Genomic DNA, 16,363 nt, shown 5'->3' with positions numbered 1-16,363 from the left:
TCGTTATCGAAGTCGAGTATATACGTGCTCGCAGCCTAGCGCGTGACGGATTTTTCGCAAAAGCCGCTATCGGTCTATGTGGATTTTGATTGTGTTGCATACCCAGATGAGCGACTAGCTTCCGAATTGTATATCTTGATGATGTCATCTAACACTGTAGAAAGTTTTAAGATTATCACCGACTGATTAGTCTGGTAATTTCGTTATCAAAGTCGAGTATCTATAAGCGTGGCATGCCATTTAACCTAAGGCAAATTGTTCGATTGTTGCGCTGCGATTGACCAAAGCCGCTAGATTCAGTCGAGCGTGACTTAACAATGGGAAACGGGAGTTTCCGTTCCATAGTCACATTCCATAGTGAAAGTCATCTAGTCTGATCACACCAGCATCAAACAGGTAAACTTGACTCTAAGCAGTCTGGCTGTAAAAAAGGTTACAGTAGTTAAAAAAATAAAATAGAAGAAAAATTAAACGATGGTAGCAAATGATCAATGAAGCAATGTCTGGGCGAGGTAGGGCAACAGTGTTAGTGTAACAACAAGAGGTGATCAAGTAGGGCTTTTTTGAATCTATACGTCCTATGAAAATATGAATCGTTATCTTGCATTACCGTTCATCGAAATAATAGCTCACAGGTCATTTATCTACTGTCAATGACGAAACCCAATTTGCAGAGAAGAGCATGGATTAGGATTAGGATTTAAAAAAAAAACGGATTTGAATTTTGTTGGATTTGGATCGGATTAGGATTAGAGATTTTTCAGAAAGGATTTGGATTGGATTGATCGATTTTCTGGAAGATTGACCAGTGATGAGCGGATGGTGCTTTTCGAGAATCCTAATCCCTCCGACAACCTTAGTATCTGAGGAAATCTCCCTCCGACTCAAAAGAGATGTTTATATAGCTCAGTGGCTCAATCGCACACTCCGAGATAATGCGAAACATCCATATTGGCAGAGGTAGGCTATTCAATAACATTGTCGAAGAATCCCAAATGTACAGCTCCGCCTTCGATTTTGTGAACTACAGACACTGCTCTACGAAAATCCCTTGCTAGATCACTAGGTTAAGATAGCTCATGGCCAACCATTTTAACCAGCAGTTACCTATATCGTCATCAGAGTGGCAAGCATCATACACTTGGTAATATGTTTTACTAAATGAATGTGATATAGCCTACTATGGGTGGCCTCAGTATTGTCTACTCTCCAGTCCTCAATTGTAGTGCAGATGACTGATTCTTATTCACTTTGTTTGGATCCTTGGCAAACATTTTTGCATGTTACCCGTCATATTACTAGGTGTCAACTGTCTGTGTTTTGGTTTGTAATCAATAGTCACCTCTGGTCAGAGCTATCCTAAGATATCTGATGCAAAATTTACAACACTTCCAAAATCTCCGAAAAAAAATATCTGTATAGTAAACTCCGACTCCGCTCCGAATGTCACAAAATCGGCAAAAATCTGGCCCGAACGCTATCCGATGACTCCCTCCGATGTTCGATCATCACTGTTTGACATGTCGTGTGGTGAATGGTTTCTAACTTAAATCAGAACAGTTAGTACTATATGGCACACTACACTATGTTATACTTGGTAGGCCTACCAAATAACAACCATTTGTTTTAAATGCAACACCCTACCTAATTGCGACACGAACCCTAGAAGTCGACAGCAAGGGAAATACAAGAGCTGATCACGCAGTGAGAGCAATCAATCAGGCAATCACGGGGGTGGTACGCCAAGGGTCCGGGTTAGTAAAAGCATAGCGTAGAGGTCCGCGAAGCAATTCCAGAGTATATTGAAAAATGTTTGTCACTATGGAAATAGGCCAACTTGGTGCGGACCAGACCGAGTCGAGTGATCTACGCGGGGACCAGCTCTTCGCAAAAAACACGTGCGTGCAATTATGTAAATCGTTAGGGACAGGTGATTTTCGATTGGAATAAAAGTCAGTCTACATCTCATCCAGCGCCGATCGAGGAAAAGCCTGCTTTCAATTCATATAGACGTGGTTGAAACAATCAGCGTTTATGACCACTGGATGAGGTGTTATCACTAATTGACCGGGTAATCGAAGCGTCATACAATAGCTGTGCTGGTCGAATAATACCCAGATCTGCCTTGACAAAACACCGCAACCCTAGAACAATCAAACCTAACTGCTGATAATAATATTTGTGATAGAGGGTTACCATATTTTTGAGATGCGACAATAGGACACTTTTAAAATATTCTGAAAGCTCCATCACAGGAATAGAAAACTGCATGGTAATTTTGAAAACTTTAGAAAGAAGTAGGCTACCCGCTTTTTTACGATATTATGGGGTGTTTGTCTAACATAAAAATGTCATCACTCCTGACTCGACTCCCTGTTTTTTTACGAAACTCTGACGTTCGCTGCGTTGGGGTCGAGTTTTTGATCACATTTTAATGCTTTTTCTAGAAAAGAGGACGAATTCGCAAAATAAAGAGGACAACTAAGGCGTCCTCCGAGGACACTTTCAATTTATTGAAATAAAAGAGGACAAATCCTCAGGGGACGTAGGTTGCGGATCATATGACACTAAACAGCAGTATCATATCCTTTATGATACGACGAAGAAATTCTCTGAAGATTTCATTTTGTAGCTTTCAAATACAAATATATTTGGTTAATCATTTTGACAAAAAAGATTGCATGAAAGCATATTTAAAATGTATAAAGGGCTCTCACTCTTCTTCGATTTCGACGTGCTGTTCGCTGCGGGATGAAATAGCTAGTTCGAAACATTTCCTGGGTAATAATCCGAGGTGGCGTGATGGGATTATTTTAACTGGAAATTGGCGATCCAAAAGTACGCGTAATCAATTTTACATGTATTATAAAAACCACTGCATTTATACATGGAAATGTGTTCCAAAAAACGTCGGCATGTATGCGCGACGAAAAATTTCGAATATTAACAGATTTTGTCGAATGTTAACTTGTTAACTTGCAATGAGAACTCCGGGATATGGGCTATACAACTCCTACTGCACCCTCTACTGAGACGCCATTTTTTTCAGCGTCCCATTGCCTCCCCTCTGAGCCCAGCGCCCCCATATCGCCCCCAGAGCGTTTCCGCCCCTTCAAAATTCAAATTGCCTCCTGGGGCCTGGGGGAGCGCTGATGACAAGGTTAAGGAAACACTGCCCTAAATTATGAGGACTTTCTAATCCGCGGAGGGAGGCTTTCAAAGTTCTGTTACAGCAGGCTTTCTTAATAAAGTAAGGGTAGGCTCACTGGCGTGGCAACATGTGCTGCCGCCCCTGGCTCTCGCTTAAAATGCCGCCCCGCTTAAGTACACTGCAGCTAATTTCGACATAGATTCATGTTCAAGCAATATTGTCAATAAAAATAATTACAAATAATATGCCGCATCTCAGCCTCACCGTCTCAACGTTAGTAAGGCAAAAAATATTAAAGACAAGAAATAGCGAACGAATGTATTATGCAAATAGAAAATCAAGAGCCACCTCAAAACTTGACTTTTGGGGCTTTCGCCGAAGCAAAATCAGCGATAATATCCTCCAATTCAAGTTTTTGAACGTAGTCTCTTTCCATAGACCAGTGGTTCTCAACCGGGGGTCCGCGAAGCCTCTAAATTTGTAAAGTCATTGATAACCTAATTTACATTTTTTAATTAGGAAAAGCATGGGACAGTATTCCCTTCATAATTACTAAAACTTTTGGACACACATTATTAAAATGGTCGTCTGAGATGAAATATCCGACTGTGCAAACTCATTTTATTGTCAAATTACCAATAGCATGCCTCTGCAAACATATTGCTGTTTATAAATGTTCTGTTAAGGTTTCTGAAAAATTAAATGTTGGAGATAGCAATTCGGATTTGCAGTTCTCAGTCGCAGCAAATTTGTAAACAGCAAAACTATGCAAAACAAATTTGACTCAATTCTAAGCCGTAGAAGCGGAGTTATTCCACTTTTCCGGTGATAATTCTTGGATTATCCACCGATCAAAGATAATCCCTGAATTATCGAATAAAAACTGAAATGACTCCGCTTCTACGGCTTAGAATTGAGTCAAATTTGTTTTGCATAGTTTTTGAAGACAGCCCAGCAATTTCACGGGGTTGGCAGAATTATTTGAAAAAAAAAATTTTTTTGTGTTTTTGGGCAAAGTCAAAATTTTCACACTCTACGTAACCCGCGAATATTGGTTGGAATGAATTCAAATTTGGTGTGCGTCGATTTTTAAGGCAATCTAACGATTTAATCACGTAGCCAGCAAGATTCAGGAAAAAAAGTTATTTTTGAACAGCCCTACTGTGCAGCCTCATTTTGCCGCCCCTGGCGCAGAGCCAGAACCGCCAAGTGGCTGCTACGCCACTGGGTAGGCTACCGACCAAAACATGGGTCGCGAAAGTATAATTATGGGTCGCCATGGTACCAGAGCGATCGGTTAATATGTTCGTAATATTTGTTGAATATCTTGCAACAAGAAAGTTTCCTCGTGCTCCACTCGATTTCCTGTGTTGATCGGGAAGCGAGTGACGCAGTGCGACACCGTCACGATCCAATGATTGTAGGTTCGAGTCTAGGCTCTGCCAAATTTCTGCTGCTTTGTTAATTGTTTCCATGCAATTTCACGAATGAACACTGAACAGCCGACGGAAAGGCCGTGACGAGTTGTGCATGTCGGCCGTGTTTCCATGACCAGGGGTAATTCCGACAGTGCCTTGGACGAACTAGGCGGGCGAAGCGTTCTTGGCTTACTTATTCAGTAATAATATCACCACATTACATTGCGATGAAATGACTCGATAGGAAGGAGTCGTCGACTTGTAGCGGTCGATCAATCTAACAAGACGCTTTGACCTGAAATATGTTGGCCTAAATGCTCACGCCTTCGTGTAATAATAATAATAATAAATAAGTACTTACGACCAATTTCCAATCCTTTCTTGCTTTCGACCTAATAACCCCTGCATGACTCTTTTAGGTTTGTCAAAGGTGCAAAATTGCCCGTCACCCAAACGATGCTATCATTGACATCCACATTCGACACCTAATAGTCTTTTTTATTATTTAGAAAATTGAAAAGCAAAAAGCACGATATCTTCAACAAAATATCAAGCTATAATTTCACTGGCGCACCCCATCAATCTTTTCATCCCTGTGGGCCTGGTCCCACCAACGTATCGCAAAATCAGTCGACGATGGCTTTCAGACTAGTAATTCCGGTTTCCAGTACCATTGCCATTGCATGACACGGACCGAAGTTCAAGATTTCCACATCGGCTACTCACAGTCCTGGTCTATTCTCAATCACTGTCCGACGAATGTTCCTGGCTTTCCATTTTGACATCATCAGTCACAGGCGCAGACGACTCTTCTGCCTCACTGTCGCTATCACTCACGTACTTCCTTTTCTTTTTTTCGCCCTCTTCCGATTTATCCTTACTCTTTCCGATATCATCATCCGAGTCATCAGATTCGAGTCGTTTGGCTTTTGTGAGCTGCCTCTCGTCGCCAGACTCCGAGTCGGAAGTGTATATATTACGAGCACCTCCGAAACCAGGTTTGAATTTATTTTTAATCGCCGACACACTGATGGCGCCCGTGTCATCGTCTTCATCCAACCTGTCTTCAAGGTAATTCGCGTTGAGTCCTCGAGCATGCGCCTTTTCTCTCATGCGTCTTTTCTGAGCCTCCCTCCTCATATGCGCGCGCAGTTGGTCCTCCTCTTCCTTCATCAACTTCGCCTTTCTCGATTCAGGATCTTGCCCGGCTATCGGCAGCACGCGCACCTTCTGCTGGCTCTGATTCAACCTCATCGCGAGACGGCTCGTCATTTTCCTGTGCGTCGCCGATTTAGTACTGTGTGGTCTGAAAGTCAACTTTGTTTTGAACACGGCCTGTCCTTGCAGACCCGTGCCCTGTCTGATAAAGAGGTGGTTGTGGTCGCCCTGCAGCGGCATTGCATGCACGTCGAAGATTTCAGACCCCAAATGCATCGACAGACTGCCGTCAGACCATCTCACGAGTCTCGCGTTGGATTCGGTGATGTTAATTCCGTTCTCATCAGTGTATTTTTTCCATCGTATCGTATTCTCTACTTTTAACTTCATTCTAGTACGTCCCTCTTCGTCCATAAGCTCGTCGTCTTCGATCTCGTCTTCGTACACGGCAGGGTCGAACGGGCGCGTTTCCACGCTTACAAAATTCGGAAATCTAACAAAATGAATGGCCCTTCCTAAGTTTGTGTTGATGCGTGGGATTTCAACTTCGATTCGAGTCTCCTGTAATTCGTCCTCGGCCGGCGGTTTGACCGCTTGCTCCGTTTCCTTGTCATCATCGTCGTCAGAAAATTGTAACGGCCCTTTTTCCGTGCTTTCTTGCAGGGTGGCTTCTTTATCATCGTCAGACGAGGATATGTCGTCGGCGCCACCGAAAAGGTCATTCTGCGTTGTTTTGTCACCGTCTTCGCTGTCGGATTCGTCTTCCTGTTTTACCGCTGCCTCATCAGCGCTGCTATCCGCTTCGCTGGCTTCGTTAGCACCACGGTTTCCATCTGACTCTTCTTGGGTTTCGTCTTGGTCGGAGTCTGGCGCGATACGGTTCGCGTCTTCGTCTGAATAAGCTTCTGCTTGATTAGGTTCTTCGTCGGATTCGGCCGCGTTTTCGTTACCTTGATCAGAAGATGTAATTGAAGAGACTAATGGAGGTACCGTACGGAACTTGAATACGGTATACAATTTGATGACATGATCGTATTGTAATAAATCCAAATATTTTTGGCTTGCAACTAGCAGAGAATTGAAAAGAACAAAGCGGACTACAAGGAACACAAATATATGAATGAACGGCCTTTCCCAACAACCCGAAATCTGTTGTCTCGATACCGGTAATTTTATTATTATAAGCCTATCATTAGCCTATGTTCGAAAAATTGTAGAGACAGTATTTTTCGTGTTGTCAGTCCTGAGAAGCATTTATTCGAAGTTGAATTTATCAAGATCCACAACATAGTTTGCGCTCTCAAAAGAAGTTTGGGCATACCGTAAACCAAAAAATAGTAGGTCTCGATTAGTCAGGGTCCTGAAGACTCGAGTCATTTTCTCAAAATACGGAAATGACTCGAATCGAGTCAATCTGTGTACCGACTCGACTTCGACTCGAGTTATTGCACATGACTCGAACCAAGTCATACGACTCAAGACACAGACGGCTACGACCGACATTTCATTGTAATTTCGAAGAATAGTCAAGTATAACCACCCTACCGTATTGGGATTTCGTCTATTGGTACTGGTACTTGCAAATGAGACCAGAAATTGCTGAAAGTGAGGAAAATTAGTATGATATGAATGCGAAACATTTGATAACCCCAAACAGAGTTATAAAAAGTGGGTTCAACAAAACTTCAACTGGAAACTGAGTGGTCAACAGAATGATTCGCACTCAAGTCATAATACCATGACTCGGACTCGACCCTCTGCTGAATGACTCGGACTTGGCTCGGAGGTGAGTTGAAAATGACTCGACTTGACTCGAGTCAAAACTGTAAAACTGAGATTGAGTTGTGACTCGGAACCTTGTGACATAGTTACAACCCTGCGAGTACTCGAATTTGCATGACATATTCGGCGATACAATTGTCAACATATATACAATGTTCTTTTCAATTCTCTACTAGTTGCTGATGATTACCGCTGACACACGCTAGCCGGAAATATTCTAGTTTATATAGGGTTACCATAATTTGGCAATCTGAAAAGAGGATACTTTTTTAAAAAATTGCAGACTTACAATACAGGAGTTTGTAGTTTGTTGACTAAAAAAAAAAGGTCGCCTTTCCGGCTCAACTCCAGAAAGACCCACCGGACCGTTACTTCGGTAGGCCTACTGATTGACTATACCTCAGTTGAATTTCGACGTAGGCCTACACGTAACCAAAATTTTCAAAAAGAGGACGAATTCTCAAAAAAAGAGGATATTTGGGCGTCCTCAGAGGACACTTTCAAAGTAGTAAAAAAGAAGACTAATCCTCTTAAGAGGGGACATATGGTAACCCGAAGGTTTATATCAATATGAATTATTATTTAATTACCTTGATCACCGTCAGAGTCACTGGCGGCTTCGTCAGAGTCCGCTGCTGCTTCTTCTTTACCTTCGTTGTCAGAGTCGGCCGGCGGGTTACTCGCGTCATCATCAGAATCTGCTGCGGCGTTATTTTCCGCATTGCTTTCATCAGAATCGGATTGCTCTGCCGCTGGCTGGCCGGTGCTTTCCTCGTCTGAGCTGGATTTTTCATCCTCTTCCGACGCCGAAGATTTCGCCGCCTCCGGCTCGTTCGTTTCCTCTTGCCCAGATTCCTCTCCCGATTTTCCTTCCTGTTCGCTGTCTTCGCTGGATTCAAACGGAGAATCCATTCTGTTAATATTCGACGTATGGCAGTGTGCTAATAATGTATCTGGAAAAATGAGTCTGCTGCTTTACAACATGAGCAGACTCAATTTGGAATACATTCGAAAACCGCCATACAACGTAAAACTCAACAGAGGAAGTAAGTATCTTTGACAATTTTTCCATACACAGTGTGTGACAATCAACAGTAGGCCAATAATAGTGCACACATCTGTTTCGGGGAGTATCTGCCCAGTAAGATTCTAGATGAAAACTAATCCCTTGAATAACGATTAAACAATCCCATCACGATTTCATCACATAAAAAGAATTTGATTGGAAGGATTATTATTTCTGACTTTAATATTACAACCATTGTATTTCGAAGGCAACCCTTTCTAATTGCGATTATTTTAATATTTCCATATCATTGAGAGGTCTACACTGCACCAAAGGATAAGTGTACAGTTGATGAGAGTTTTAGGGCGATGCGCGTAGCAATAAAGAATAATGATAAAAATATGTCTGTTTGGACAACAGCAAATGGTACTCGTGAACAATCCAAGCGGCTGGAATCACTTTTCTTCATCGTCCTTGTCATTTTTCACCATAGATTTTTCGAGCTCCGTTAAATCTATTCCTTGCTTTTGAAGGGTATCTTTTACACAGTCCTTATACTTTTTGAACAATTCACCACACGCAGAATCGTGGGATATATGCTTTTCTTTGAGATAGCTTTCTCTGAACCATCTATTGAAGCAATTGTCATATTCCCATTTCAATGGCGTGCACTCTGGACCCATGCTATTCATGGCTGCATAACACAAGAGACGCCTCGGTGTCTATACAAAATATGAATCAAAGTGAACATTGGTTAAGGTTGCTTTCAATATTAGCTTACCCTGACACCTTAAATGACCTCGGACATAAAGGCCTAATGACTCCTGGATTGTGGTTAAGATCAATATCATAGCCAGTGACCTGATTGGAATCTCGGTACGTTTTGCCTGATATATCAGGGGAGCATTGAAGATTTCTCTGTGAGCACAGGCGATTTTGGTGTGAGACAATCTCGTTACCTGTGAGACACTGACGATTTTGCTGTGAGACTATTTCGACACAGGTGATTCTGCTGTGAGACAATCTCGTTCCCTGTGAGACACCGAGGATTTTCCTGCGAGAAAATCACCATTGCCAATAAGAAATACATAGACCACCCGCACAATAGTGATTTACTCGCAGGAAAATCCTCCCTACCACTTTTTGTCGAGAGTGATCTTCAAGAAAAACTATAGAGAGAATAGCGTGGGTAAGACCAGCAGTGAGCAGTGAGCAAGAGCCTCCCTGTCAGGTGAGCACGGGGCGCCAATTCATGAGGAACATTGTGAGCAGTGAGCAAGGCACCCGGCAAGCCGTCAGGTGAGCACCTGCCACCGATTTCCAAACGGGGGCCCAGTGACATACATGTACAGTTCATTTCGTTGCAATTAAATTTCGTTATTGACAAAGTGACAATTAATTATACTTCCGTACATTTGATCAATTATCATGACGCAAAAGTTAACAGGACATTGAAAACTTGCACTGTAACTGAAGTTGACTATGGCCATGGTCAACTTCACATTCTCTATATCCTATTCCTGCCGTGCAATAAGTCAGCTCAGTAAAATTCACCTTCGAGCCCGTCAGCAGCCGGGTAACCCTAAAAGGAGGGAACGCGGAAACTGCGGAAAACGCGGAACTCGCGGAAATGGCCCCTAAAACGCGGAAACTGCGGGAAAAGCGGGAAACCTCGATTCCTAAAGCGCTGAAAACAGAGAAAAATGCGGAACGCGGAACAGTCGGTCATTGGTTCTATACCAATACCGAGAAAACCATTACCGAGAACGGACATCACCGAGAATGCCATTACCGAGAATGGACATTACCGAGAACGGACATTACCGAGAATGGTCATTACCGAGAATGGTCATTACCGAGAATGGACATTACCAAGAATGGCCAATGTCAAGAATATAGCTTACTGGGACTGAAGTTGTCGAGAAATTTATACCTGAGCATCGATACCGAATGTGGCAACGCCGTGATGCACTCACACGACCTGTGCATATGCATAACATGCCTGCAATGCATATATAGCATTCTCGGTAATGTCCATTCTCGGTGGTGTCCATTCTCGGTAATGTCCATTCTCTGTGGTGTCAATTCTCGGTAATGTCCATTCTCGGTGGTGTCCATTCTCGGTAATGGCATTCTCGGTAATGGTTTTCTCGGTATTGTCCGGACACCTCGGTCATTGACCTCTATAGAGCACAAAGTAGGCCCTAAAACGAGGAAACAGCGGAAACGGCGGAACGCGGGACCGTCGGTCATCGACATTTGTAGATCTCATTGTAGGAACTCAAAAGTATGAAACGAGGAAACTGCGGGACACCAATTTTATAGTGAGGCGATTTAGGCCTCATAAATAGCAGAGAACTGTCGTAATAGTTGAAAATTGAAATTACTATAGGTATCTGAGAGTCAGACAGTCGTTCACTATAACAATTATACACCTGGCCTCGCGGAACATACCTTGAAAACGCGGGAGCTGCAGGACACCCTAATTTTCGAGTATAAGGCAGACGATTTAACCTCACAAACGACCACAAACCGTCGTGATAGTTATAAATCGAACTTACGAAGCATCTTATAGGCGGAATATATATAGAAAACGCGGAAACTGCGAACACCTTAATTTTCGAGTACATCGCAGATTTAACCTCACCACACCATCGGCCGCGAACTTATGAAGTATCTGAGGGTTAAACATTCGGTCACTAACGATTATACACCCGCAGAGTGGCCTCGTGGCAAACATCTAGAAACCGTGGGACACAATGTTCGAAGTATAAGGCAAATTATGCCTCAAATGGCAGAGGACTGTCGTATAAAATTAAAAATTGAACTTATCAAGTATCTGCGGGTCAAACATTCGTTCACCAACCATTATACACGCCCAGCATATATGGCCTAGTGGCAAATATCTAGCAACCGCGGGACACCCTACATTTCCAGTATAAGACGAGTTTGGCCTCACAAATGGCCGAAAACTGTCGTAATAGGTGAAAATTGAAAATATACGGAGGTAGGCTATCTGATGGCTAAACATTTGGTCACTTAGCCTTGTGAGCGCTGAACATGGCCTGGTGAAAAATATCTAAAAAACGCGGAAACTGCGGAACACCCCGAATTTCGAGTATAACACGAATTTGGCCTCACAAATGGCCGAGAACTGCCATAATGGTTAAAAATCGAGCTTATGAGTTATCTGATGGGTAAACATTGGGTCACGGACCCTAATAGACGGTAAACAGGGCAGTGTCGGGGGATGACTCAAGTCATGACTTGACTCGAGTCAGACTCCAGTGACCTTTTTCGTATGACTTGACTTGACTCGATGCTGCCAGCATGCCATTGTGGAGAAATTCGCGTACTGTAATCATGGGATTATCACGGATAAATTTTCGAGTATTTTCGGTCCCAGTGTCTCGTTGGTAGCCTACCACATCTTCCCTATGTATGGTAGCCCGACATATGAGCATGCAACATAATCGAAAACGACAGTTGAACATAGGACACTTTAGCATGCATCATTTCAGCATGCTGTGACTTTATATAACCCCCAAACTAACCCCAACCCGAAACATATCCCCGAAAATAACCGTTATTTATCCTAGCCTAGTGCCCGATGTCACAATTCGTTTTCTCGCATCTCTTTCTTGCTTTTCCATCCCTTGTGAGTGCGCTCTTTCACCTGGTCTGCGAAGCAATGAAGCACAGAATAAACTCCGACGCGAAATCGAACCAGGATTCACGGCGTGAGGCACGATTCTTCGGTATACCGTGAATCCCCCACTACAATAATTTACACTTGCATTCGAAAATCACGACATAATTGGCCCGGCGTTTGTTTGTTTTATTAACACAATTGGCGCATATTACCTCCTAGGTCATTTGCGTCCGGAGAGTAATTTCGTAAATTCGTGTCTTTTGAGATCTTTACCGCATTCTTGCGTACTTTTTTTCTGGTCTCTGCCGCTATCTTTCTTGAGTTCGGCTCTCTCTTCCCTTCTGGGCATGTGAAGGCGCTATATTTACAGCGGTATTGGTGATGACGAGCCCAGATAAACCTCCAACACATCGAAACATGTCAAAGACGAGACTCGAAACCAAGGACGTAGCCACAAGAAATATTTGGGGGAGGGGGGGGGGGGGGCGAAAAATTCGATGGATGTTTTTGAATAAAAGAAAGAATTTGATGAATAATATTGGTGCGTGTATATGAGCCAGTGGATTACAGTAATTAGGCCTATTTCGTTGAAGCACGCGGTTATTTAGCAAACTCCTGGTAAAATTTAACGCTATGGCCTACTTTAAAGATTGGAATTGCTGATACATGCCAGACGAAAGTAAAAGAAACCTTTGATCAGACTCGTGCTATTCCAAATTAGCAATTTTCAATGGGAGTTGTGCCAGTCGCATTTATGCCGGAGGGGTCTGATTGCAGGGACAGGATCATCAGGGGACTGCCATTTAAGCACCCGAAAATCTATATAGAAGGCTTTGAAATGCAGCATGCGTCGGTTTTTTAGTTGTCAATCATTTTGACAGCGCACTGCGGAGTCTCATGTAGCCTACTGTACTTTAAATGTCTTCGTGTGTCCCGGTACGGAAATTGCCGTAACTAACAGTCCCCAACCCCCATATACTGATCTGACACCCCTAGACTCAATCAACCCAGCGATCTTGGGATAATCTCGTGTATCTATACTGGTAGCCTACTGTTGTATTCTCATGTAAATGCAGCTAAATTCAATTATGGGTATTTGAGAAAGAACTTTTTCGGGATACCGATAAGAAAATCAAGACTTGTATGTTGGACACTATAAATCGCGCCAAGCGCGGACATATTTTTTAGGTTGTATTCATCTGCCCCAAAATACTGTTATATTTATTGATTTTACAAAAACTTTCCAGAAATTTAGGGGGAGAGCGATCGCCCCTCTCTGGCTACGCCAGTGATCCAACCAGCAATCAGCGATCACTGCGCCACTCGCTTCCCCAACTGACTCGGTGTAATGTATTAGTGTTATGCTATTCTTCCTTCACAGCAGCGACCTATTAAGGGAGTTGGAGCCTAGATGAACTCTCGACCTCTCGGCACTCCAGAACGTCGTTCTGTCGAGGAATGAACTGCCAACTCCCACCAACAAGCCAGCCAAGCCCTGAAGCCAGCCAACGAACCAACCAACCCCTTCGGCAGCGACTCTTCTCCAACTATAGGGATGCATTTAAAATAAACGGTGTTATAAGACACTTCGTTTAATACATGTTTTCAACAGTGTTTTAAACAAAAGTCTTTAAAAAAATTTGTGTTTTTCAAGTTGTAAAATTATGCCATAATTGTGTAAATACTTTCCAAAAAGCATGTTGTATGAGCTTACGGTCAATAACCACCAGATATAGCCGACGTATATCGATATGGAACGGTTGGACCCCTCAAAAAAGTCGGTTCAACAGCAATAGTACATATATATTTCGTCAAAGGAACTATATTTAATCTATATTTTCAATTACCAATGTGAATCCAGTATGACATCACAATTGAATATTCGCGACGTTATGGCTTAAAAAAACAATAAACAATAAAATAGGTTTCAACCAAAGGCCTGTTAAACGTGTTTGTTTTAAATGCAACTCCGTCCTATCAAACGCCTAAATTAGATGCATCTACTGATAAAATGGCGAAAAATATTAATGCGCAAAGAGGTGAAACGAATTATTAAAGTAACCTAATCATCAACCGGTAGTATCATAAACGCAAAACATAATTGAAGGTCATGTAATAAAAAGACATGCAGGCATTCACCCACGCCCAGAACAGTAACACTGAGCGAGAAAAACGGACGTATGTCTAGATCTAGCACTATGAAATGACAAGGGCAACCACAAATATAGAAATTCATTTTGCTCGTATATTCGACTCCCTATCATCGAGAATTGATGCTCGATAATAACAACTTGTCAATGAAATTCATGTTTTCTTCCGATTACAATACTTCCGTGGATGTTATTATATATGTATTCGGTAAAATTTGAGTCCCCGCAGTTTCCACGTTTACTATAGATCAGTGGTTCTTAACCTTGCCCACAGCGCCCCCCAGGGGGCGCTGGCGATTTTGAAGGGGGGCGGAAGCACTCAGGGGGCGATATGGGGGGCGCTGGGCTCAGGGGGGCGGTATGGGGGGCGCTGGAGAAAAACGGCTTTGCAGTAGATGATGTGGTGATAGGACATATCCTTAATGAGTATTCAGAGCAAATTAACACCGAAAACTTCGTTACATATAGCCTTCAAAATACATATAGGTTCAATTGTCCATGGGCGCCTAAATGACTGACACCGAATGTTCCTGTCTTGGCAATCCTAACCCCAGAAGACGAATTCCATCTGGCAGGGAAAAATTATATGTCAGTGAAGAAATATCAATCTGAAATCGAGTGCGTCTTTCAGTTTAGTACGATTGGGCGACAGGGATATTCCTGCTGGGCGATATCCCCGTTGAGCGATTCTATATTTTTTGATATTGCAGACAGGGGGTCACGAAATAACATCATGCAACGAAGTCATACCAATGGGCTCGCCCGCCCGAATATGGTTAATCATTAGTAACGGGCCCTACAGTTTCCAAGAAACCTTACAATGTTCGCTTTAAGTTTTGATGAGTCTGCGCACACTCAACAACTCACTGCGCTGACCCTTGGACAACAGTGCGTAACGACTAAAAAAGGTAATAACTTCGGATTTGTTGCAACGCAGATTTTCTGTGCGCAGAGACCGCGTCAGCACTGCGCACGTGCGCAGCTTAGAGGGAACTTTGCACGTCACTCAGCTCTACCGATAAATGTGTCTACGTGAGCAGAGAGAGGATAAAAATTAATCTCAATTTACATGCAATTCCCGATCATATTGACCAATTCAATCATTAATTAGTGAAATTTTTCGCACTTCGTGCGACTAGGCGAGAATAGCTGCCTCAGTAAATGGACACCCAATGTAGATACCTAACAGGCTATCAGCAAATAGCGGACAGCCTAATGGGGGTCTGGGAGTGAAGTCCCCCGGAAGTTTGGTTAATCACCCGATGGGGGCCCTCGACCAACGTATTTTGTTTGGAGGGGGGGGGGCTGACGAAGTGCTGTTACGGCCCTGGTAACGAATAATTGTACCTGCAGGCACGCCCGAATATGTTTAACTATTAATTACGTGCCATTTATTTTCCTATGCAACAGCTCACTCAGTGCTACTGGTAAATCTGATTACGTGGGCTGAGAGGATAAAAAGTTTATAGCGACTTATATATGTAATTACCACCTATTCATTCATGCATTATAGAAAATTTTGGTACCTAGGGCGACCAGGCCACACAAACTTTGCTGACCATCAAAATCACGATATGGGGTTCGTGGGGGCGAAGCCCTCAGAGGTTCAGTTTATCACGCTATGGGTGCGCAATGCAATCGTTTTTAGGGGGATCAACGAAGTGCTGTTACTGTGCCCTCCCTCTTACTCATTGTCTTTATTACATTCCTTACAATATGAAGTTGGGGGGGGGGGCGCTGGAGCACGATAATTTTTGAAAGGGGGCGCTGGAAGAAAAAAGGTTAAGAACCACTGATCTATACAATGGAACTTAAACAATTGCAGAATGATAATTTTCATTAAATTTTGTTTTTAATCAACTTATATTGAAATAGAGTGAGCAAAGCACAGATAGTCCAGATTTTGTTGAGTTGATAGATAATGCTGCATGGTGTGACACCAGTCAAAATTCTATACTCTTTGATTCTTCCGATCAGTCGTTCAATATGGATACGGTGTCGTGCTATCCTTTTTGTTGTGGCGCAGACCGGCCCTGGCATTTGACG

General features: G+C 42.9%; 2 protein-coding genes across 2 annotated transcripts in view; one reads left to right on the top strand and one right to left on the bottom strand.

Annotated features, from left to right (window-relative positions):
- Window positions 1–16,363, top strand: part of LOC145439865 (uncharacterized) — a 437,408-nt gene that overhangs the window by 69,517 nt on the left and 351,528 nt on the right. The gene's annotated exons all lie outside the window — the stretch shown is intronic.
- Window positions 5,047–8,975, bottom strand: LOC145439332 (RNA polymerase-associated protein LEO1-like). The gene is made up of 2 exons (XM_080316836.1): window positions 8,100–8,975; window positions 5,047–6,677 (listed from the first exon to the last, which is right to left on the bottom strand). The coding sequence occupies exons 1-2, from the start codon at window positions 8,419–8,421 to the stop codon at window positions 5,311–5,313; spliced, it is 1,689 nt and encodes a 562-aa protein (XP_080172962.1). The 5' UTR covers window positions 8,422–8,975; the 3' UTR covers window positions 5,047–5,310.

This window comes from Botryllus schlosseri, chromosome 5, assembly GCF_051294905.1.
Source record: "Botryllus schlosseri isolate E-star chromosome 5, Bs_hap1, whole genome shotgun sequence".
NCBI lineage: Eukaryota > Metazoa > Chordata > Ascidiacea > Stolidobranchia > Styelidae > Botryllus > Botryllus schlosseri.
The sequence above is the reverse complement of the archived record's forward strand: the minus strand, read 5'-3'. Positions and strand labels throughout refer to the sequence as shown.